General features: G+C 36.1%; 1 protein-coding gene across 1 annotated transcript in view; it reads left to right on the forward strand.

The window, feature by feature from the left end:
- The window catches only part of COL24A1 (collagen type XXIV alpha 1 chain), a 322,594-nt gene that overhangs the window by 46,443 nt on the left and 251,572 nt on the right, over nt 1-24,579 (forward strand). Inside the window, exons 7-10 of the mRNA XM_006149476.1 lie at nt 9,082-9,126; nt 15,313-15,366; nt 18,294-18,338; nt 21,504-21,557. Coding sequence (XP_006149538.1) covers nt 9,082-9,126; nt 15,313-15,366; nt 18,294-18,338; nt 21,504-21,557 — 198 coding nt within the window. The remainder of the gene's footprint in view (nt 1-9,081; nt 9,127-15,312; nt 15,367-18,293; nt 18,339-21,503; nt 21,558-24,579) is intronic.

The following is a 24,579-nucleotide window of genomic DNA, read 5'->3' on the forward strand; positions in this document are numbered from 1 at the left end:
TGATTGATTCTTTGCTAGAGAGTATTCATGCTTGCCAGAGAGAAAGAGAGAAAAAGGAAAAATCACCTTCCATGGGAAATAGTCATTCCCCAATCCTTTCTTCTTCATTTTCTCTTTCCTTTCAGAATTTTGGGCATCTTCACACATTCAGTTGTCTTTCTCAAGCCGTCTGGGCCAGGACTGTGCTGTACAGTAGACCATATTAGATCCCTCTGCCTTAATCACCAGGCCGCAGAGCCGTCCAGCCCACACACAACTATTAATTGGCAGAACGAAGCCTCAAATCCAAGCCTGTTTAATGCTTATGACTATGCCGTTAATAACTTTGGATACCGCTTCCTTGTTAATTAATCCCTGTTGAGTCAAAATTTGTGAGATACTGGTATTTCAGTACTTCTGACTATCTCTGGCATGTATGTCAGAGAAAGTAAAATACTGTTTTTCATGAAAACCCAGGGAGCAGATACAGTTTTGGATGACAGATAATGATGACTTCATTATTTTTCTCTGAAAACTATCTGGAAATATTAAAATTCTTCTAATATAAACCAAACCCAGGAAGTCTTTAAAGCTAAAGTGGCTGTAAGAAATTGTGTGGAACACACTAATGACTCATGAAAATTTTTGAAATAAACAAACAGAAGATTTTGGGGAAAATGTTTAAGAAATGAGACGTAACATTGAGACAAATAATAAAGCAAGGAAATCAGCAGAAATATATCCTTCCCGTGTCTATAGATTTTCTGGTTTTCTTTTTTATTCTTCCTTCTTTTATTCCCACCATTATTTGTTAGGACCAGTATTAACATCTTTAACAGTGAGGCCAGGCAATGACACAATTTTAACCCAACTGGACCTATATGTGAAAGGTCCTGGACTTACATCCCAGGACCTCTCTGGGTATGCCAAGTGCATGCATATCTATGATCTGGGCTGAGACTAGAGGTGAACTGTGGCTTGATGACAGTATGTTGTCAAGGGGATGGCTGTTTCTCTCTCTCTCTCTCTTGCTCATTAAAGAAATGCATTTATACTTTTTTAATTAAAAAAATCTTTAGCAAGCAATATCTTTCCCTCTGATTGACTGATTACATAGCCTTAATTTAGTCACCTTCATGTAACTGTTATTTTCCTAGGAACTGAAGTATGTTTTTACTCCCCACTAAGTGTCTAAATTTTTGCCAGAAAGCAGATAAGTTGGATACAGAGTCCATGCTTGTTTGGATGGAAGACAAGGGTCGTAATTCTGAACTTGGACTCAAGACAGAACTTTAAATTATTTTTTAATAAAGCCAGTATGTTTCTGTATTAAAATTGAATGCACACATGTTGGAATATTCACTTTGCAAGTTAAATAATGTGATTGAATGTGTAAAAGAAATTGAAATAAAATGTTAAAAAAAAAAAGAAAAAAATTGTAAGAACTTTAGCAATGTAATCAGATGAAACAACTTTTCTCTGTTCAAAAGAATAAGCCAGATAGGAGCAATTAAGTACATCTTAGCATGAAGATATAACTCAGAGCAACTGTAAAATATGCACACATTTTGGGACCAGCAGTTAGCATAATGGCTGTGTCACTGGACTCCCATGTAGTCGACCACGGTTCAAGTCCCGGACCTGATGGCTTAAACTCAAGCCGGGCACGTGTGTGTGCGTGCTCAAGATCCTGAGAGGAGAATGGAGGAGAAGGGATTGTGGCATGGCCATCCCCCCTGGGGAGTGATTTCTTGCTTCCTGTCTCTCTGTCTCTCTCTGTCTTTCTGGTGAGCGCATGTGCAAAAACCTCTCCAAAAAAATTAAAATCTGAAAAAAATATATGCACACATTTTAAGACAGCTTTTATAAAAATAATGTATGACAGTACTTTTCTACATATAAAAGTACTATTATAATTTTAATGATCATTTCAAGGTAGTATGAATTCTCACATTGATAGAATTATTTCAGTTTTTTAAAAAAATACATTTGTATTACATAGGGGATACACACTAAATATTTGTATAAAGCTGGAAGGAAAGAAAGAACTTAAAGCATCAAGAGGAATACATTATGATTTTTCAGTTACTCAAAAGTATGCAACTTTTCATAAACTAAAGCAAGGACAATACTAAGAAGCTATAATACTGCCTTTCGATGGGAAGAATAACAAAAAAATCAGGGTTGGCATAAAATCAGTGCCTGTAGAGAGAAATACGGAAAGTTCTACTGTTCCATAGCTAACGCTATAGATCATCTCTCACTGGCCCACTCTTCCTATAAAATTCAACAGAACCCTGTTTCACTTTGGGTTGGTTCCCAGTCTATGTGTAGTACTGAAAGTCTGCAGTATGCAGATGCTGCTGCTGCTTAGGGGCTTTACTGTCATTGCTGTTGTCATCTCTGCAATCTGTCATTTCCAGTACTGGTACAGGAAGCTGGGAACAAGGTAGTACAGTGCTGAACTCCCTAGTGGGCAAGCTTTGCCAAAATGGTGTAATTTGTGGAACTTTGAAAACTTCCCTGTATCCATAGACATTTTTCTCTTAGTCTGGCTCATGTAATTGAAATTCAGCATTAATAATCTCATTTGGCTAAAAATTTTTCAGTTCCCAGAAGTCTTTTTTAAAACTTCTTTGTCCTCAGAATAAACTTGTTATCAGTCACTTAGTACCAAGTTGAAAATTATAATAAAAATGTTTCTCTACATAAGAGCTACTTAAGATAGATTACAACTAGGGTTCATGGGACCAAAGAAAAAGCCAAGTACTACTTAAGAGAAGTTAATGAGTCACAATGTTTTGAGAAGTTTAGGACAAAGCATGAATCTCTGTGTACCTGAGGGAAGTATATTCTAAGTAGGAGAGGAGGAAGAAAGAAGTTTGCATTGTATTTATCCTACAACCAAAAGGTCTTTAAGTCCCTAGTTATCTTGGATAATTCTTCTATTTAACATTTTTTAAGCAATTAAATTTTTAGAGTCAGCCAGGTGATGTGGTGATTCAAGTGGCCAGATCCCACGTGGCTAATGTGGGGCTTGAGTCCCAGGTCTGGTAGCTTGGAAAAATATTCTGGGCCCATGTGAGTGTGTTTCAAAATCCTCAGAGAAGGGATTGCAGTGTGGCCATCGCCACTGGGGGGTGGGGGGAGGTGATTTCTCACTATTCCCTCTCTCCCACTGTCTCTCTATCTCTCTCTCTGGCATGCACATGTGCCCTATAGCCAAAACTAATTAATTAACTAAAATTCTGGCTCCACCTTGTGTCACAATAGATAGTCATTTGAACTGCAGTGCTGGAGGCCACGTAGCCAACTGCGAGTTTGGCTTGCAAGCATACCAGGCATATGCTTACGTGCCCAGATTGCTGACAAGCTGGAAGGCTGGGGAAGGGGAATTGTGTGACAGGACCCTGTAGAGATACTTCTCTCCCTCTGTGCACACCTTTGCATGTACATTTGCTCTCTATCATGAATAAAACAAGCTTTAAAAAACAATGAAAACCCTTATACTGAGGGCTTTAGGACATTTACTACCTTAACCCAATAAGTGCTTATGTTTTACTAGTTGTTGACTTTCCTGTCATTCAGAATTCGTACTTAGGCATTCTTTTCTGATCAGCTGTTACCATAGTTTCTTATCACTGCTTTCTAATTTGCCACTGCACTCATTGTTTTGTTCAAAACATAGTTATAGGCCTTTGTTATATTTTTCAAGGTGTTGGTGACATGAGTTCTATAGTATTTGACAACTTTTACTAGAAACCTAGTCTGTAAACTAAAGTTATTTATTACAGAGAAAGTGAATTTAATACTGACTTTCAGACAATACAGTAGCAGTGGCTAAAATAAATAAATAAATACATATATATATATATGATTTAGGTGATATACCATAAGCATCATAAATGTCAGCACCGTATTTCATTCCTTGTGGTAATTCAGCCCACTGTCTGAGACATTGTAAGTACGTGTCCTTAGTGAATTAATGAACATTGCTGCTCTTAAATTTTATTGGCTGTGCACCTTCACCTCATCCTATTGTATATTTTGTTCTGTTTTACAAAGCAACGTCCTATCTCTACTGTCTTATTTTCCCTGAATCCTCTGGCTTCAAACACCTATCCATTTCAAATCAGCTGAATAGGTTTACTTAACCTGTTCCTACTAACTCAGTCATGCTGCCTCTTAGATGATTATGCACAATAGTTGGCTCACCTTTGTCTCAACTTCTTTTTTTTTTTTTTTTGGAGAGATTTTCACTGTAGGGCGCGTGCGCTCGCCAGACAGACAGAGAGAGACATAGAGACAGACATAGCCATTACGCTAACTGCTGGTTCCCGTCCTTTGTCTCAACTTCTTAAGAGTGACAGAAGCAAAAGATCTAGGAGAGCTGTCTCTAGAAAAGAGCAGCTTTCTTTCTCAGATGCATGCTGTCACTAACCCTAGTGTGCTGCAGTTATTTTATTTATTTTTTTAAAGGTTTTTGCAATAGGGCTTGTGCACTCACCAGAGAGAGACAAGAGAGACAATAAGAAGGAAAGTGAGAAATCACCCCTCAGGGGTGCAGTCCCTTTTTGTCCATTCTCCTCTTGGGATTTTGGGCACACACACATATACACATATACGTCTGGCATGATTTTCAAGCCTCCAGTCTGGGACTTGAACCATGGTTGATCATGTGGGAATCCAGTGCCTTAATCATCATGCCACTTGCTGGCTCCAAATGGTGCAGTTATTTTAATCACTTTTTTTTAACCCTGTAATTCATTCAGAAAACCAGTATTCTTTGAATAAAAGTAGAACTTCCTGCCTTCAAATAGCTTACTGTTTTAAAAATGAAACAAATACAAACATAAATCATAAGAGGATATTATGCTATGGCAAGTACAATGATGAAGATACTGTATGACGTAGTTGAAGGTTACGTAAACTTCCTGGAGGAGAGGCTTTGGGTGCTGGCTGCAGGGAAAGTGAAATCTGCAGTGAGGCTTGAAGATAAGCAGAAGTTATTCCTCATATCATACTTAGTGGGCAGGCATGTTAACTACACATAGGTGGTTCATAAACACCAATTCTCAAATCCATAGAAATCTTTTCATCAATTCGTTCACTTATCCTAGCCTGTCTGTCAGTTAATTAGCACCTACTGTGTACCAGGCACTGCTCTAGGCACTGGGAATACCACATTGAATGAAATAGACAAGGAGTTTACATTAAGCCTAAGCTCTTTAAGGAGCTTATATACCATATCTAACTCTACACCTTCGTCTAATTTATGATCATCTTTTATCTAGACTGTCATAATAGCCTCTACTCAACTCACTCACTATCATTGTGTTAATCCCAAACTTCTCATCTTTGTTTTGAATCTGGGTTTTCTCTGATGTCTTACATAAATCATTCTTATATCTCCAAACCTTTATTATCTGACTTTGCTTTTTCATTCAGCGACAGATAAAAAGAAAAAAGGGGAGGAGGATGATATTCTTGCAAATTCTAGGCATCACAAAATGTTAGCAATAAAAATAAATTTTGAGCTCATTTAATTGAGTGCCATCATTTTACAAATGAAGACACTGAGGCTCATGATATGACAAGGGGAAAATTAGATCTACAATTTAGCATGCTTGATCTGTTCTTCATTATTTTCAGCAATAAACATACACACACACACACACACACACACACACACACAGGCATATTGTTTTACTTAGACTCTTGATGGCAAAGAATGGGGACTTAATCTATCTCAAGGAAGAAAGCGAGTTACTTTAATAGTTACTTTAATTCTCTTTGCAGCAGTAAGGAAAATAAGGATCCCATGGAATCTTAAAATAGATACTATAATATTACTTGGTCTCATGGAGACAGGCACTGATTCAAAGCAACTCTGGAGTATCTTAGCAGCATTCATTTGTGATCTTTTGTTGTATGTTTCTATTAGAACTGGTACTGTGTTCTCTGCATCTGTCTTTTCCTGTTGGCTTGATTCTCCTCTGACAACATTCTTTCTTGACGTAATTTCTGCTTTCTCTTAATTTTTACTTATATTTTGGCTTTCTTATAGCATCTCAATGCCCCTACTCTTCCTCTTAACCTTTTTTTGTGAATATTTCCAGCTCCTGTTCCCTCACTAAGTACCTGCATTTTTTTCTGTTGTTATTGTTTTCTTCAAAGTTAAACTTCATTTAAAAAGGATTCATTGATTGACTTTGCTTGTCTTTTGTGGGCAAATTTTTTTTATTCCAAGTGACCTTAGAGGGTACTGGCCATTTTTGTATTATCTTTCCTTAGATCAAGTATCAACGTCTGTGCCTGAGATAGGATAGAAATTTTATTTTCATTTTTAAAAGGTTTTTACCATAGGGCATGTATACTCACCAGAGAGGAGACAAAGAGACAGTGAGAGGGAAAGTGATAAATCACTCCCCAGAGGAGATAGCCATGTCCCTTATCCATGCAAGGCACAGTCCCTTATCCATGCTCCCGGAATTTATCATCATGCTCTTGTGCTCAGTGTAATTTTCAGGCCACCGGGTCTGGGACTCGAACTGCAGTCAGCCATTTGGGAGTCCAACACCTTAACCACTATGCCATCTTCTAGCCCAGGAATGAGTTTATGAAGAACACACCATAACTTTATGATACTGTCTCTTTATTAGGATGTCTGAATGAAGAAGAATCTCTTGGAAGTGAAGTGTACTTCAGAAGATACCATAATTAATATATATATTTCACTGTTATATAGTGCTTTGAGGAAAGTAAGCCAAAGGAGATGTACCACTACTTCATTGTATTTCACTGTAGGTTAGGGAGGAAAGAAACTCTGATCAGAACAGGCAGTGGTCAAATAAAATCAATCACATAGCTAGACTCAGGAGTTCACAGAAATCAAAATAAGTAAATAAATATATTCACATTTTTACAAAAGAAGAAAGAAAAGAAAATAGCTTCCTTATCCTATGTGACTCCTACTATAAGTCCTGATTCCTCATCTTCTAACACAATTTTAGGAAACTTTTAGTTCCCACTCTTCCAGAAGTACTACTTCATCCCAGGGAGCTATGGTCTTAGTACAGAGATTGTTTCTTATCTCCTTTTATAAAAACTGAAAATAAAATAGGCAGCTTTATATACTTTGATTTGTGAAATGTTGTGTAAACATCTGGCAACTGAGCATAGTATATCTGATATTTTGTTATTAGGCTAATCTTTTTTTTTTAATTTTTGAGAGTTTTGTTTTCACTATAGGATGTATGTACTCGCTGGAGAGACAGAGAGACAGAAAGTGAGAAATCATTATTCAGGGGGTATAGGCATGCCCCTTCTTCGTTCTCCTCTTGGGACATGCCTGGCGTGAGTTTCAAGTTGCTGAATCTGGAACTTGAACTGTGATCAATCACATGGGAGGGAGTCCAGCATCTTAACCACTACGCCACCTGCTGGCCCCTATTAGGCTAATCTTTAGCTGCCTTTTAAAGAGGTAAACACTTTAGAGTAAAACTGAGTTAAAACACTGGATATATTAGCTACAAACATGTAATATAATACTGTGATTTGGGAATTTGGATTTTTTTATTCATCTTGGTGGTCAGTCATCAGTGAATTTGAATATATTGATGAGGAGGACAGGTTGTATCTGATTGTGAGATAATTATGAGTGTATAGAGTAAATAGAAGGTAAACCACTCAGTTCTTGGTAAATCTAGCTATCAAGCCTGTATGACTTTGGTTAAGTCTTTAACTTCTCAGGGCTGTTTCCTCATCTATTAAAGTGGGGATAATAACTACTTCATGAGATTGCCATGAGAATAAACCTAGATATTCTGAAGTGACTGGCACAACATTCGTTACACAGTAGTTCAATGAAGCTCATTTGTTTCCTCTGTCCTGTTCTTTTCTTTCCCATGGCTCCTTCCCTACTTTGTTCTAATAGCCTAATCACAAAAAACCAGCTCCCAGAAGGCAGGCATTTTCTTCTTCTCTCTAGTCTTTTTCTTCTGTTACTTCCTTATTACTAATATGCTATACACATACACATAACGCTGTCATTCAGATAGACCTCTTCTGATTTTCCCATTCTTTAGCCAAAATATTATTTCCTTCTCTAATCCATTGATTTACACTTGCTTCTTCTGATAAACCCTCAGTGAATAATTCCAAAGGATTCTTTCACTCTATCAGACAGTATTCTGAAACTGTAAAACTTGTTATCGTTTTTATATTTACAAATTGTGTAACAGGTTTTGGACTATATTTTGCTTAAAATCCTATAAGGTTCTTAAGAAAAGGAACTTTCTCTTGTTCTTTTATGGGCACCAAAATCTTGTAAGTAGTAGGTCAGGTCACTAATTGTTGACTAGAACTGTACCTATGAACCCCAAAGTCTTCTTTTGTTTTTCCCTGTTCTTTCTTTTAGCATCTTTCGTTTTGCTTCATCATTCTAGAGGAAGAAGAATACTACTTATTTTATAACTTTGGTGTGAATGAGAGAGATTAAGATTTGATTTGGGTCTATTATTAGGAAAATATTCTTTGTTACTAATTTCCTAGACAGCTTTGTAGAACCCCTTTTGATGAACCCATGAACAGCTTCTTTCATTTGACTTAGTTTATTCATGGAGTGTTACATTGATGATCTCAATGAGAGAAACTGCCTGGATATGATCCAGGTCCAGTTTTTCAATGATTGCAAACAGATTGTGCCTAAGGGCATTTCGTCTCATCATTATTGAACTAAAAGCAACTTTTAGAAAGCTTCAGCAAACTTCGCAATTTCATTGCTAGCTCCAAGCCTTCCATGAAGATGTGCTTTATTCCCTCTGCAATACTGTGCTACCAGTTTAGTTGATAATAATAAATCATTCAGATAATGCTGAAAACTAATATTATTAATAATAATTATTTTGTTCTTTAATAAAAATTAGGTTCTTATTAAATCAAAAAGATGATATTTTATAAGAAATAAGTAGTAAGAATTGAATTTATATTGGTGAGGAAATAAAAAGTAGGGTAAAAGGCAGTTTATTAACTATGTTTAGTTATTTGGCTTCTGTGAGTTTACTTTTCATAGCATGTCTTTACTCTTTTTTTTAATCATAGGGCCTCAAAGGACATCCAGGGCTCCCAGGACTCCGAGGTGAACAAGTAAGTATTTTCTTTGTAAGACTTGTATCTTCTTTAGCAAAAAGACACACATTAGGGTCCTTCATTGGGAGAGAGTTTTCCTCCACTTTTTCCATCTTCATTCTCAGTCATTTTACTCTATTTGCACTCAGATACAACAGAGTAAAAATTTCACTATTGTAAACAGATTTCACTTTTAGGCTAATATTCAGAACAGTATTCTTAAACTTCTGTGATTCACAGGTGCCCTTGAGGATCTATGAATGCTATGAAACCTTTTTTAGAAAAGAAATGTATTTATACACATACACATACCTTATGCTTTGTACAGTTTCAGGGGCCTGCCTATTTATGAAAACTATTAGTTCTCCAATCTTTGCAAGTAAATTTTAATAACAATTCAAATTATAATGGTATATAGATTGTCGTCCATAAAACATGTATATACTATTTAAAAGTCAAGTTAGTTTTGGGACCAGCAATTAGTGTAATGGCTATGTCACTGGACTCCCATGTAGTTGACCGTGGTTCGCGTCCGGGACCAGGTGGCTTAAACTCACGCCAGGCGTGTGTGCGTGCGTGCCTAAGCTCCCGAGAGGAGAATGGAGGAGAAGGGATTGTGGCGTGGCCATCCCCCCTGAGGCGTGATTTCTAGCTTTCTATCTCTCTGTCTCTCTCTGGGGAGCACACGCGCTAGTTTTGAAACTATTTTTGATCTTGTTATTGCTTCTGTTTCCTACCATAAAAGAATATGTCATTATATCATAAGCAAAAATACAGTCATATCTCATTTTCAGTAGTAGGTACTAAGCCAGTATGAATAAAACAATGAAAGAGGTAGGTGATTAGAAATGATGGAGGTGGGGACCAGCAGTTAGCGTAATAGCTATGTTGCTGGACTCCCATGTAGTCGACCGCAGTTCGAGTCCCAGACCCGGCGGCTTAAACTCATGCTGGATACGTGTGCGTGCGTGCCCAAGATCCCGAGAGGAGAATGGAGGAGAAAGGATTGAGGCATGGCCATCCCGCGGGGGTAGGGGGGGGTGATTTCTCGCTTTCTCACTTTCTGTCTCTCTCTGTCTTTCTGGCGAGCGTACATGCCCTGTAGCAAAAACTTCTCCAAAAAAAAAAAAAATGTAGTTGACCGTGGTTCGCGTCCGGGACCAGGTGGCTTAAACTCACGCCAGGCGTGTGTGCGTGCGTGCCTAAGCTCCCGAGAGGAGAATGGAGGAGAAGGGATTGTGGCGTGGCCATCCCCCCTGAGGCGTGATTTCTAGCTTTCTATCTCTCTGTCTCTCTCTGGGGAGCACACGCGCTAGTTTTGAAACTATTTTTGATCTTGTTATTGCTTCTGTTTCCTACCATAAAAGAATATGTCATTATATCATAAGCAAAAATACAGTCATATCTCATTTTCAGTAGTAGGTACTAAGCCAGTATGAATAAAACAATGAAAGAGGTAGGTGATTAGAAATGATGGAGGTGGGGACCAGCAGTTAGCGTAATAGCTATGTTGCTGGACTCCCATGTAGTCGACCGCAGTTCGAGTCCCAGACCCGGCGGCTTAAACTCATGCTGGATACGTGTGCGTGCGTGCCCAAGATCCCGAGAGGAGAATGGAGGAGAAAGGATTGAGGCATGGCCATCCCGCGGGGGTAGGGGGGGGTGATTTCTCGCTTTCTCACTTTCTGTCTCTCTCTGTCTTTCTGGCGAGCGTACATGCCCTGTAGCAAAAACTTCTCCAAAAAAAAAAAAAAGAAAGAAAGAAATGACGAAGGTGATAGATACCATTATTTTAAAAATCAGTTAAGTTGGGTCCAGCAGATGGCATAGTGATTAAGGTACTGTACTCCCATATGGTCCACCGTGGTTCAAGTCCCGGACCCCTTGGCTTGAAACTTAATGCTGAGTGTGTGTGTGTGTGTGTGTGTGTGTGTGTGTGTGTGCATGCACCCAAAATCCCTAGAGGAGAATGGAGGAGAAGGGATTGTGACATGACGATCCCCCAGGGATAATTTCTCAGTTTCTGCCTCTGTCTCTCTGGTGAGTGCATTGTGCCCTATAGCAAAGAAAACCTCTCTCATGCACACACACATGAAAATTAGCAAAGAGCTTCAGGAAGCTATAAAGGGAGCTCAAGGAATAAATCTGATGGATAGTCCATGAGGGAAAGATATAAGTGAAGACACAAAGCCAATTTTTACTTTTATTCATAATTTTTTTTCAGTCCCTGAGGCAAATTTTAAAAATTACTAATAAAGAGACATGGCAAGCAAAACAATATATGCATCTGTAACCGGTGCAATCTAGTTTTCCTGAAGATTAAACAAGTGCTGAAAACACTTGAGCATTTATGAGGAAAATAAAGAAATTAGAAGAATGATAGAGATTAGTTTCTCAGGGGGAAAAGAAAATCTAGAATACTGCTTTGGCAGAAACATGAGGATTCCAATGAAAAAAAACCTGATAATTTTCAAGTGAAAAATTGACCAAGTGTCAGTACTGACTATTTATCTTACAATTGCTCTATGATCTAGTTCTGTTAGTATACATGTTGTTATTCTGAGGGTAGCCTAATTTTTAGAAGAGTTTAAAATCTGTTTTAAAGATTGGACAATGTAATTTAGAGTCAGTTTTTGCTTTCTATTCTATTTGTTTCCACAAAAAGTAAAGCAAACAAACAAAACATGAAGAGGCACAATTGGTGTTGACTTTGAGGAACAACTGAAATCAATTTTCATTTTAACTTTATTTTTTAATTTTTTTTAATTTAACTTTATTTATTTATTATTATCATCATTATTTTCCAGTTTGATCAGGGAGAGACAGAGAGAGAGAGAGGAAGTGAGAAAGCAAGCCACCAGGTCCGAGACTTGAACCCTGGTCAGCCATGTGGGAGCCCAGCGCCTTTAACCACCATGCCACTTGCCGGCCCCCATTTTAACTTTAAAAACCACTGTGGACATTAAGAGGAGTAGAGCTGACCTGGCCTGGTGGCACAGTTGGTGGTAAACTGAACTGTAGTACTACATGGCTGAATACTGGTTCCGTTTCCTGGGTCAATTTGAAAACACGCTGGGTACTTGTATGTGTGCCTTATGTTATGATGAACTGGATGGCCAGGGAAGGGATTGCAGCATGACATAGACCTGTTAATGGTGCTTCTCTCTCTCTCTCTCTTTCTCTTTCTCTCATGAGCTCTCTATCATAAAATAAACACATTTAAGGGGGAAAAAAAGAGCATAACTGATTTACTAGAAGATAGCCACTTCTGGAAAACTTGTAAATATCTGTAAATTGGTCAGCAAACACTTAGAAAGGTGACTGAATCATCTATGTGAGCTCTAGTAATAAGAGTTACCAGTTATTGAGCCCTATTATTTGTTAAACACTACTACTATTAACTGTAACTTCTAGTAGTTTAATTTTTATGCAGTATTTTACATATGTTAACCAATTTAATGTTCAACACCACTGCTACTCTAACTTTTAAATGTATTTCTACACATTGTTCTATTTTCTCCACACAACTATACTGTGATTTAGGTATTATTATTCCATTTTACTAATATGAAAACTAAGGTATAGACAGGACCCATAGCATCAGTGTTGAATGAAGGCTGACTAATAAGAATATGTGTTTTAATGCCTAGAGTGAGAAGTGAGATTGAGGCAGATTTCCTAATTTCCAATCTCTAATTTCTCATGGGGCTAGTATAACTATTTCTCATTCTCCATCCAACTTACAGATTTGAGTGAGCAAGCTTTTCTTTTTATCCATTTTTAAATGCAGAGTAAATTGAGTCATGGTGTTTGTCTTGAGTGTCTTGAGTTTCTGTGGTTGTTGCAGTGATTTTAGGGTGTGGTTGACTCAGAACATGTTTATACCCTGTAAAGACTATGCTTAAGTTTACTTTGTTTACCTTCTTTCCTGCTATTCTAGTATAGCAGAATTTAGACATTGAGAGGAATTCTGTTATGTTTTCCTCCTGTAGCTGGAATGTGTTAGTCAGAGCTCTGCATGTTTGTTGCCTTAACACATTTGATGAAAATCTGTTCAAAATCACATTTTGCTTATTTTGTGATTATCTACAAGATTTCCTTTTTCATTGAGGTCAATTAACCTAATTCGGATAGGAAAGGAATGCAAAAGGAAGGGCAGTTGCCAGATATTCAGTGACCTACAGAATAAAAACAGCCTTTTATATTAGTTTCACTCCTTTCTACTGGCATACACAAATATGAAGTTATATGAATGTTTACATATAGTCTGTGAGTTTTGGAATTGGATGGGGCATAAAGGAAAGCCATCGTAAATACACTGGATCAAATCTCATAATCAGAGGGCTTCCCCTAGTGCTTTTGGAAGTTAGTTGCACTTCAAATCCATATTAGGGAGGCAGACTTGAATGGTGGTCTCTGGAATTAGACTGGCTGGTCTGTTCTTTCTCTAGATTTTCCGATTTTTTTGAGTTTCAGTGTTCCTACACTAAAACAGGAGGTAAGACTCTTGTCCAGAGCAGAAGGACAAAGTGCTGTTCTCTTTTATGTCTTTTAAACTCAATGAGCAGGAAATAAATTTTACACAATGAAGAAGGAATCTGTAAAACTCAACCATTGTCCCCATTTGAAGCTAAGTAAAAGCAGTTCATCATATGTTCTTCTGGCATTTTCTTGGTACAAGAATTATTTAATAGATCTAAAATCTGACTAGATTGATGAATGAATCAATCAATTAATGAATGAACTATTGAAGAAAGAAAGAAAAAGAGATTTTTTTCTCACTTTTCTACTCACTTTTTCACTTGCCATAGAAATTTTCCTTTCTATGCTTTGAGCTCCCATATATCAACCTTCCTTGAGCAAATCTTGGTTTAAATAAACAATAACAAAGCTGTGAATTCCAGTGAGTTTACTGTCTAAGTCAGTTTAGGCTACTGTAGCAGAATACCATAGATTAGATGGCTTATAAACAATACAAATTTGTTTCTCACAGTTCTAGGGTCTGAATATCTGAGGTCAGTGGTCGGGTTCTGATGAGGACCCTATTCTGAATTGCAGACTGTCAACTTCTTATTGTATCCTTAAGTGGTAGAAAGAGAGTTAACTAATTTTCTGACCTCTCATTATAAGGGCACAATTTCATTCATGAGGGCTCTACCCTTATCACCTAATTACCTACCAAAGGTCTCACTTCCTTATACCATTAGGCATTATCATTAGGGTTAGGATTTCAACATATGAATTTTGATTCTATAACACCCTTCGAATATACTGTATGAATCTTCATAGACCCATGTTATGATAAAGGTATTTACCACTTAAGTTCATTTATTTAACAGACTTGCTCTAAATTTAGGTTTATTTTTGGAAGGAACAAGCTATTGATTTTGCTAGCAGAAGTAATGCTAAGTTAAATAAACCAGGCACTGGAAGAGATGCTTCATAGCCTCACTTTTCAGTGGAAGCTGAAAGACTCAATTGCATAGAAGTATGGAATGTAATGGTGGATGCCAGAAACCAGAAAGGGGAGGAAATGGACGTGGAGAGAATTTGGTTAACAGATACAGGAGTGCAGGTAGATGGTGGAGTGAGTTCTAGAGGACTGTAGCACAGTAGTATAACAATGTTGATTAGTCAATGTTCAAAATTTTGAATGAACACTACACAAAGTAAAGATAAAGTCTATATTTATTATTCTATTTGATCATGACATAATGTTTACGTGTTTTGAAAAGCCACACTGTGCCCATAAATTTGTATGTTTAAAATGAGATTGGTTTTGAAGTTCTCTGCCCCTCTTGGTTTTCTGAGGCTTATGGTCAGACAGGTAATAGTGTTACAGGATGATTGAGACAAGAATGAATTCAATCCCAAATACACGGTGGTTATTAAGAAAGGTACCAATTCTTCCTCTAGAATAAATATCTCCCCTAGTAATGTAGCACTGGATTTGTACATCCCAAACTTATCATTATTAATGGTTGTTAAGTCATTTAGGGTCCTAATCTAACAATTTTGCTCATTTTTATTTAGCAATTTGGACCCATTTGCCTTTATTAGGTGAGTTGAGTCACACAAGCAATGAGCAGGATTCAGTATTTTTATAGAGAAAATGTTATCTTCAAATGTGGACGTTATAAAAGAATCAAACTTGTTACCTCTGGTTTTATTGTACTGTATTATTCATTTTATTTTTCATTTCAGGGGATTTCAGGACTCACTGGTAATATTGGTTCACCTGGTTACCCTGGCAGGCAGGTGCAGTAACTATAATTATACTTCTTTAATATATTATGTTCTGATTTTGAGAATAAGTAGTCAGTGAAAGTGGGTTATGTTTTTTTATGAGTAAATTACTCTTAAAGAAATAATTTCAGAATCAAATTTATAAAGATCTTTTAAAAACTTTATTGCAGCAAGTTTTGTTTCAAGTATGAATAGGGTTTTTAAATATGTTTGATGTGTTGTACAGTAGAACCTTTAAAATTAAAATGCCCAAGGGTCTAATACATATATATATGTGTATGTATGTATGTATGTATTTTGAGAGGTTTTTGCTATAGGGCACGTGTGCTCACCAGAAAGAGAGAGACAGAGAGGATGTAAGTGAGAAATCACCCCCCGGGGGGGATGGCCACTCTGCAACCCCTTCTCCTCCATTCTCCTTTTGGGATCTTAAGCACACACACATGCGCCTGGCGTTGGTTCAAGCCACCAGGTGTGGGACTTGAACTGCCGTTAACTACATGGGAGTCCAGCGACGTAGCCATTACACCATCTGCTGGTCCCAGGGTCTAATATATTAAAAACAGCACTGATACTGATTTTATAATACTGTGATTGACCAAAATGAAGTAGGAGTTAAGACACTCTGTAAATATAACTTTTTTTTTTTGAGAAGTTTTTTCTATAGGGCTCATGGGCTCACCAGAAAGACAGAGAGAGACAGAGAGACAGAAAGCGAGAAATCACCCCCCCAGAGGGGATGGCCATGCCGCAATCCTTTCTCCTCCATTCTCCTCTCAGGATCTTGGGCATGCACGCACACACACCCGGCATGAGTTTAAGCCACCGGGTCCAGGACTCGAACCACAGTCAGCTACATGGAAGTTCAGCGACATAGCCATTATGCTAACTGGTGGTCCCTGTAAACATAATTTTTAAACAATGTAGTTATAAGAACTTGGGAAGCAGTTGCCAGTGATTCATATCCTCCTTCAAATAGTTTTTATGTGAATGGAATTTAGTATTTTTGTATACTGTTTTTGAAATTAATTCTAATCATTTCATATTTATTTTCTTCTAATTTCTGTCTCTACTTCCTGTAGACTGTTAATAGAGCAAGTCATCTATGTTTTCCTAAGTTGATTACTTCTAAAATAATTAAATGTAGAAAAGTATGTTAATAAAATGTTATTTTATTTTCAAGTCTGAGGGGAATAAAAAAAACAAAAACAGTCTATTGCTGAGAACCAGCAGGTGGCATGGTGGTTAAGGCACTGGTCACTCCCACATGGCCAACCATGGTTTGAGTCCCAGACCTCGTGACTTGCTGTCTCACTTTTCCCCTTCTCTCTCTCTCCCTCTCTCTCTCTCTGTCTGTCTCTCTTTGGTCAAATTAAAATAAATGAATAAATAAATAAGTAATTCTTTTAAAATTTTTTTTCATTTACATTTTTTTACTTCATTTTCTTTTATACATTCAATCACATTATTTAGCTTACAAAGTGAATGTTTCAACATGTAAACATTTCTCCCTAGTCCAGTTGACAAAACTATAAAATATCTTCAACAGATAGTACCACATTTCTTTGTTGCATTAATGGTAAAACAAACAAACAAACAAACAAAAAACCAGTCTGTTGTTAATAAAATCCCATTTCTAGACCTTTCAAATACCTGGAGTTATTTTAAATTAGATTTTCACTATCAAATGATGGTATATGTTATTCTGAAAAATACTAAATTTTAATATTAAATACTAAAATTTTAAAAACTAAAATTTTAATATTAAACATAAGTATTGATCTGAAGATGAGAAGATATTCATTTCTTAAGATATGTGTGGGAATTTTTTATTGTAATAGTACTACATATTTGTGGGATACAAAATGACTTTTTTCAGTATGAGAATATAATATATGGTTAAATCAGGTTAATTAGTATGTCCATCTTCTCAAACATTTGTCATTACTTTGTGTTGGGAACATCCAAATCTTCTCTCTCAGTTACTCTAAGATACACAATAAATTGTTAATAACTACTTTCACTCTACTGTACTGCATAACACTAGAAATTATTCCTTTCATCTATCCATAATTTTGTTTCCATTAACCTACATCACTCAATCTTCTTATTATCACTATCCACCCAGCCTTTAGTAGTCATTCTTCAACTCTCTACTTTTATGAGGTTATTTTTTTCAATCTCAACACAAGAATGAGAGCATGTGATATTTCTCTTTCTGTGCATGGCTTATTTCACTTAACATAATGTCCTCCAGGCTTGCCCATTTTACTACAGATGACAGTATGTCATTATATATATCTATGTATGAAATATATGTGTGGTAAAAGGCATATGTATGTATGAAATATATGTATAATATATGAAAGGAATATGTACATAAGAAATATGTGTATGTATGACATATACACACATATCATCTTTTCTTTATCCCTTCATTTGCCAATGGACATGTGTGTTGTTCACTGTTATCTGTTGAGAATAGTGGTGAATAGTGCTGCTATAGTCGCTGGAGTGCAGATGCCTTTACAATATACTAATTTCCTGACCTTTGGATATATGTCTAGAAGAATAAGTTAATTAGAAATGTTTTGAACAACAGATAGTTTTTCCACTGAAAAATGATTTAAAGAAAATATTTATTTTTGTATTGCACAATGTGTTGTACATTATTTAGATATATAAAATATATTTGTATATTGATTATATGCAGTACCTTTTTTGATTCTGAAATTGAAATTTCTCCAACATTTGTAATCTTCATTAAGTATGCAGAGGTCTGAATTTTATATTTGAAATGATAGCTCTTTGTATAGCCTTTTTATTAATCTGTTTATTAAAAATCTTTAATATAATCTTTTTAATCTATTTATTAAAAATATTTAAAAATATTCTTGGAAGTATTACAGTATGATGACTGTGTCTTTTGTCCACACTAGGGTTTAGCTGGACCGGAAGGTAATCCAGGTCCTAAAGGTGTACGAGTAAGTAAGCATTTACATCATTTTATTTAAATGCCTTGCATAAGAGTAAGAGAAATACATAGGAAGAGCAGATGGTGTGGTAGTTAAGGCACTCTACTGCTGCATGGCTGCCTATGGTTCAAGTCTCAAAACCGGTGACTTGTTTTCTCACTCCATTCCCCTGTCTCTCTCTGGTGAGTGCATATGCCATATAGCAAATTAAAAAATAATAATCAACAAAATAAAATAAAATAATTCTTTTAAAAAAGAGTAATAAAATAGAATAAAATAATTCTTTTAAAAAGAATAAAGAAATATACAAAATACTTAGAATTTTTATACCTTGTTAGAAGTTTTGCATTTAATGTGTTTAAGCTGAAAAAAAATGTTTAATAGTTATTTTTACTTTTGTGACCACAGAAATCATTCACATAACAATTTTTACATCTTTATTTGCTATTAATTTCCAATCCTAGCATAATGTTTAACATGTTAGAATATGTGCTAATGGGGGAACCAGCAGTTAGCGTAATGGCTATGTCGCTGGACTCCCACGTAGTTGACCACGGTTCGCGTCCCGGACCCGGTGGCTTAAAACTCACGCCGGGCATGTGTAACTCACGCCGGGCGTGTGTGCGTGCATGCCCAAGATCCCTAGAGGAGAATGGAGGAGAAGGGATTGCGACATGACAATCCCCCCTGGGGGGTGATTTCTCACTTTCTGTCTCTGTGTCTCTCTCTGTCTGTCTGGCGAGCGTATGCGTCCTATAGCGAAAACCTCTACAAAAAAAAAAAAGAATATGTGCTAATGGGACCAGCAAATGGTGTAATGGTTATGTTACTGGACTCACACATAGCCAAACATAGTTCAAATCCCAGACCCAGCAGCATAAAACACGCTGGGTGCATGTATATGGACCTAAGAAATCATGATGAGAAAAATACTAAGAGGTAATGAAATTTTGCAATTCAAGGCTGAGATAATAAGATATAAAAACTGTCAAAATTGAAGAAGTATCTGTAAAGAAAGAAACGTATTATATCAAGAACATCTCATTCTACTTCTAAACCATTAAAGGAAATTTTACCTCTTTCAATCACTGAGGAGTTTTACTAAAAAACAAAGCTCCATTATATATTAAGTGCTACAAATTAAAATCAAAACTGGTTTTAGGAAAATTTAATAAAAGTAAACTAAAGTTGTTTTAACTCTCTGTTTTAATAACTAATTCTTTTCAACATTTGTGCTTTATATTATCTAAAATACCATTTAGCAATAAGTAAAACACAAAATATTTAAACAATATGTTTAAATAATGATGGCTTACATTTTAAAAGTTCTTAAAATTTTTCAAATACTTTCACTCATATGTTCTTCTATTTTGCATCAATTCTTTGAAATAAAAACAAGTCTATCATCCCAACTTTACATCCCTGGGGGTGATGGCTATATCACAATTCCTTCTCCACCATTCTCCTCTTGAGATTTTAGGCGCTCACACAAGTACCTGGCATGTTTTTCAAGTCACTGGGTCCAAAACTCAACCTACAGAGTCAGCCATGTGGGATCCATTACCACAATCAACAAGCCACCTGCTGACCCTCTTTTCTCCAGATTTTACTTACTCTCTTGACGTACCTCAAGTACCAGTTTCCTTTAAAATCTTTGATTGCCTTTACCTCCTATCAAATTGAAATTAACCTCTTCCTCTTTTGTATTATACATGAGAAAGAGAGAAAGTGAAAAAGCACCCCTTGAGGGGAATGGCCATGCTGCATTCCCTACTCCTCTGTTCTCTCAGGTTTTGGGGCATGCAGGCACACCCACCTGTCATTTGTTTCAAGCCACTAGATCCAAGCCTCAAATCTACAGTCAGCCATGTAGGATTCAGTCTCCTTAACCACCAAGCCACAGGTTGGCCTTCTGTTCTGTATTTCTTGTAATTGTTTGATACTTTCATTCTACTATACCTTTAAATTTTATACACACATATACACACACACACATACAATCACACACCCACAAGCTAGGTTTAAGTGTGTGTGTGTGTGTGTGTGTGTGTTTAATTTACACACACACAAATTATATATATATTATATATTATATATTATATATTGTGATATATATTTTTTCCTACCCTCTATCAAATTCAATAAAAGAAATAGTTTTTTTTGTTTTTTTAAATTTTTTAAAATTTGACTATTTAATTTTAAAATTTGACCAGAGAGGGACAGAATGGGGGAGGGAGTGAGAAAGCAAGTCACCAAGTCCAGGACTTGAACTGCAGTTGGCCATGTGGGAGTCCAGCACCCTCAACCACTATGCTACCTGCCAGCCCCTTATTAATTATTATTACTGTTTTTAAATTTGACCAGAAAAAGACACAGAGAGAGGTAAAGTGAGAATGCAAACCGTGGTTAGTCATGTGGTAGTCCAGCATCTTTAACCACCACATCAACTGCTTGCCCCCAACCATGTGCTTTGAATCCTTATCCTGCTGCCATGGCCCATTCTTGTTGATTTTTATCAGTTGTCATGTCTTAAGTTATGTTACCTATAAAAATATATATTTTACTGAAAATTTTGATCTGTAACTTCTGAAAGAAAAGGAAGTTATCCATAATTTCTTTTATATACACACATACACACACACACATATAAATATTTTAACATATATACATATATAGATGTGTGTATATAATATATAATGTATATATGTATATATATAACATATAATGCATATATAATTTATATGTATATTATAATATACATAAAATTTATTTTATACACATACACATATATTTACACACACTTACTTTATATATAGTTTAAATTGCCAGAGAGTCTGTGAGTGCTTTGCCAGGAATAGAAAGAAGAAGTATCCCCCATTGGACTAGTCATACCACAGTCCCTTCTCCTCCATTTTCCTCTTTTGGGATTTTGGGAGTGCATGTGCCCACATCCAGTATGTTTTTCAAGCCACCAGTTTCAGGACTCAAATGGGGCAGTCAGCCATGTGAAATCTAGCCACCTTAACCACTAGGTCTTGAGCTGGCCCAAATTATTCATGCTTTATGTCTTACAAATTCATATTACTTAAATAAAACTTAAGTGTACTTTTGTGCAGAATTATTTATGCATCAATTATTCATCTGATATGATATAGATTATTTTCTTGTTTTAAGGGTTTTATTGGCTCTCCTGGAGAAGTAGGACAACTGGGACCCATTGGAGAAAGGGTAAAAGGATTTCCTTCAAATATTATTTCCTAAAGTGGCATATTTATAATGATATTGGGGTAATAAACTCAGATGTCAGACAGGTAATCTTAGTATGTAAACAAGCTAGCTTTAAGGAAATTTACCTGCCAGAAATATAGTTAGACTTTCTTAAATCTTACTAAATGTTGTTACAAGAAAGTAATGTAAAAATACCCATTGAGGGAACCAGCATTTAGCGTAATGGCTATGTCGCTGGGCTCCCACGTAGTCGACCGCGGTTCACGTCCTGGACCCCGTGGCTTAAAACTCACACCAGGCGCGTGTGTGTGCGTGCCCAAGATCCCGAGCGGAGAATGGAGGTAAAGAGATTGCGGCGTGACCATCCCCCCAGGGGGTGATTTCTCGCTTTCTGTCTCTATGTCTCTCTCTGTCTGTCTGGCGAGCGCACGCGCCCTATAGCAAAAACCTCTCCAAAAAAAAATACCCATTGAGATACTAAAAAATCTGGTTATAAAATTTTTATTTTATTATTCATTAATCTGAGTATAAGTTCTTGACAGGTCTTATATTTTGCAGTGAAGTGTGCTTAAAAGAATTTAGTATAGGGACCAGCAGTTGGCGTAATGGCTATGTTACTAGACTCCCATGTAGTCAACCGCAGTTTGAGTCCGAGACCCGGTGGCTTAAACTCACGCCAGGCACATGTGCGTGTGCGCCCAAGATCCCATGAGGAGAATGGAGGAGAAGGGATTGTGGCGTGGCTATCCCCCCTGGGGGGAGATTTCTTGCTTTCTGTCTCTCTGTCTCTCTCTGTCTGTCTGGCATGCACATGCTCCCTGTACCAAAAACCTCTTAAAAAAAAATAAAATAAAGAAATTTAGTATCAGAAAATATGCTTTTGTTTAATTAAATAATGAAAGATGGCTGTTTATAAGTGTAGGTACTTTTGAATAAAAAGTTTTTGTAAATTGTTTGTTATGCTTTAAAAGATTAATTATGATGTTTATGAAATTCTGGAATTGCAACTTCATCATATTGAGTTTTCAGTACTACTTGCAGGCCAAAGATTTCTATTTGAATTTTTCATTTACACTGTTAGTATTAATTGAAAAAGTAGAATTCAACCATATTAATGTATTGTAGTAAAGTATGAAATAAGAGAATTTTATTCAGCATTTAGCCTTCACCACGATCATTGTAAGTATGCAGTTTAGGCCAAATTTTTAATGTCTAGGAAGTGGCTTTTGTAAGCTAAAGTGAACCAGATTATTATTTGCTAAATGAATTACTCAAATACATAGTTTTTTGAATGGATTAAATAACATTTTCTTAGATTTACTTGTGATTGTCCACACAGAGAAGAAACATTCAGGCTTTAAATGTCCTATAATAATAATAATAATGATAATTAAAATGTCCATTATCCTTTGGTGAAATAAGGGGAAGATTTTGCCTTGGTGAATATAACAGGTTGTTTTCTTAAACAAAACATATTTTCAGCATAAAACTGTAAAAAAGCCCTTTGACGTTCATGTGATACAACAGATTAATTGTTGGTATAACCCATCCATCATACAAAGACTTGGACTACTTCTTGACCCAAAGGAGTATATACAGTTTATGTTATTATTCTGCTGGCTTATGATATGGTACTTTTCTAACCTTTTGGCAAGAATTAATTTCTAGTAAATGATTTAATAAATAAACCAAGCTTATGTCTTTGCTATATGTTGTCACTTTGGATTTACAGATCTTAATCCCATTGTTAATATTAGCCATCAATAAGCACAATGCTATACTCATACACACTAAACTTGTCCAGTCTATGTGACACTATCACAACCTGTCTCAACATATCAATATAAGACCACTCCATGATATTGTGCCTATCATGGGTCCCATGTTCTAAGATGATTTGGCTACAACAAAATTCTCATTAAAACCAGGAGTGGTAGGGACCAGCTGGTGGCATAATGGTTATGTTCCTGGACTCCCATGTAATTGACTGCAGTTTGAGTCCTGGACCCAGTGGCTTAAACTCACACGGGTGCATGTGCTTGCATGCCCAAAATTCCAAGAGGAAAATGGAGGAGAGAGGATTGCGGCATGACCATCCCTCCATGAGGTAATTTCTCACTTTTTCTCTCTCTGTCTCTCCAATGAGTGCTCACACCCTCTCTCAAAAAAAAGTAGCGAGTGATAAAACTGTGTGTTGTTATTGTGTTATAAAACATTTAAGTCAGAAAAGCAAAAGAAAATAATATAATGCTAATTACTACTAAAAACAAATGGAAAGAAAATATCCTTTTTGTATGTCATGAACATATATATATATATATATAAATGCATATATAGTCATGAACATATATGTATATATAAATGCATATATATATATAATATACATACATATATATATGATAAAATGCTTATATAAATGTATCTACATTATTTTTACATTTTCTGCTGAGATTTAGGAAGCTCCTGATTTAGAAAAATAAGTATTCTAGTTTTTTGAAAGAGACTCTATTATGTAAAAGTATGTATACATAAAGTCCTAATGAAGTAAGTCCCCTTGCTCACTTGTGAACTCGTTTTTGATAATCAGAGATTTGAGTACTTATCAAACAGTGCTAATTTGAAAGAGAATGGATTATTTCAACCAATGATCTGTTCTAATTTATCTGTATGTATTTCAGTCCCCAACTATGTAATAATAAAAATTTCTTAGTCTCTAAAGCTTATAAATAACTATCTCAAAATTATTATATTCAGTAGGATGCTTTAAACCGCAAGTATTTGAAAACCCCAATTTATATTGGCTTAAAAATAAGGAAATTTTTAATAATGATAATGACAGCAAGTGATTTATTGAATGATTATGTATCTACAAGACACTAAGAATCCTTCGTTGGAAAAGTGTTTGCACATCGATGTTTATTGCAGCACTATTCACAATTACTAAGACATGGAAAGAACCCAAATGCCCCCATATGGATGAATGGATTGAAAAACTGTGGCACATATACTTTATGGAATACTT

The sequence above is a fragment of the Tupaia chinensis genome, unplaced genomic scaffold, assembly GCF_000334495.1.
Source record: "Tupaia chinensis unplaced genomic scaffold, TupChi_1.0 Scaffold000263_1, whole genome shotgun sequence".
In the NCBI taxonomy this organism is placed as follows: Eukaryota; Metazoa; Chordata; class Mammalia; order Scandentia; family Tupaiidae; genus Tupaia; species Tupaia belangeri.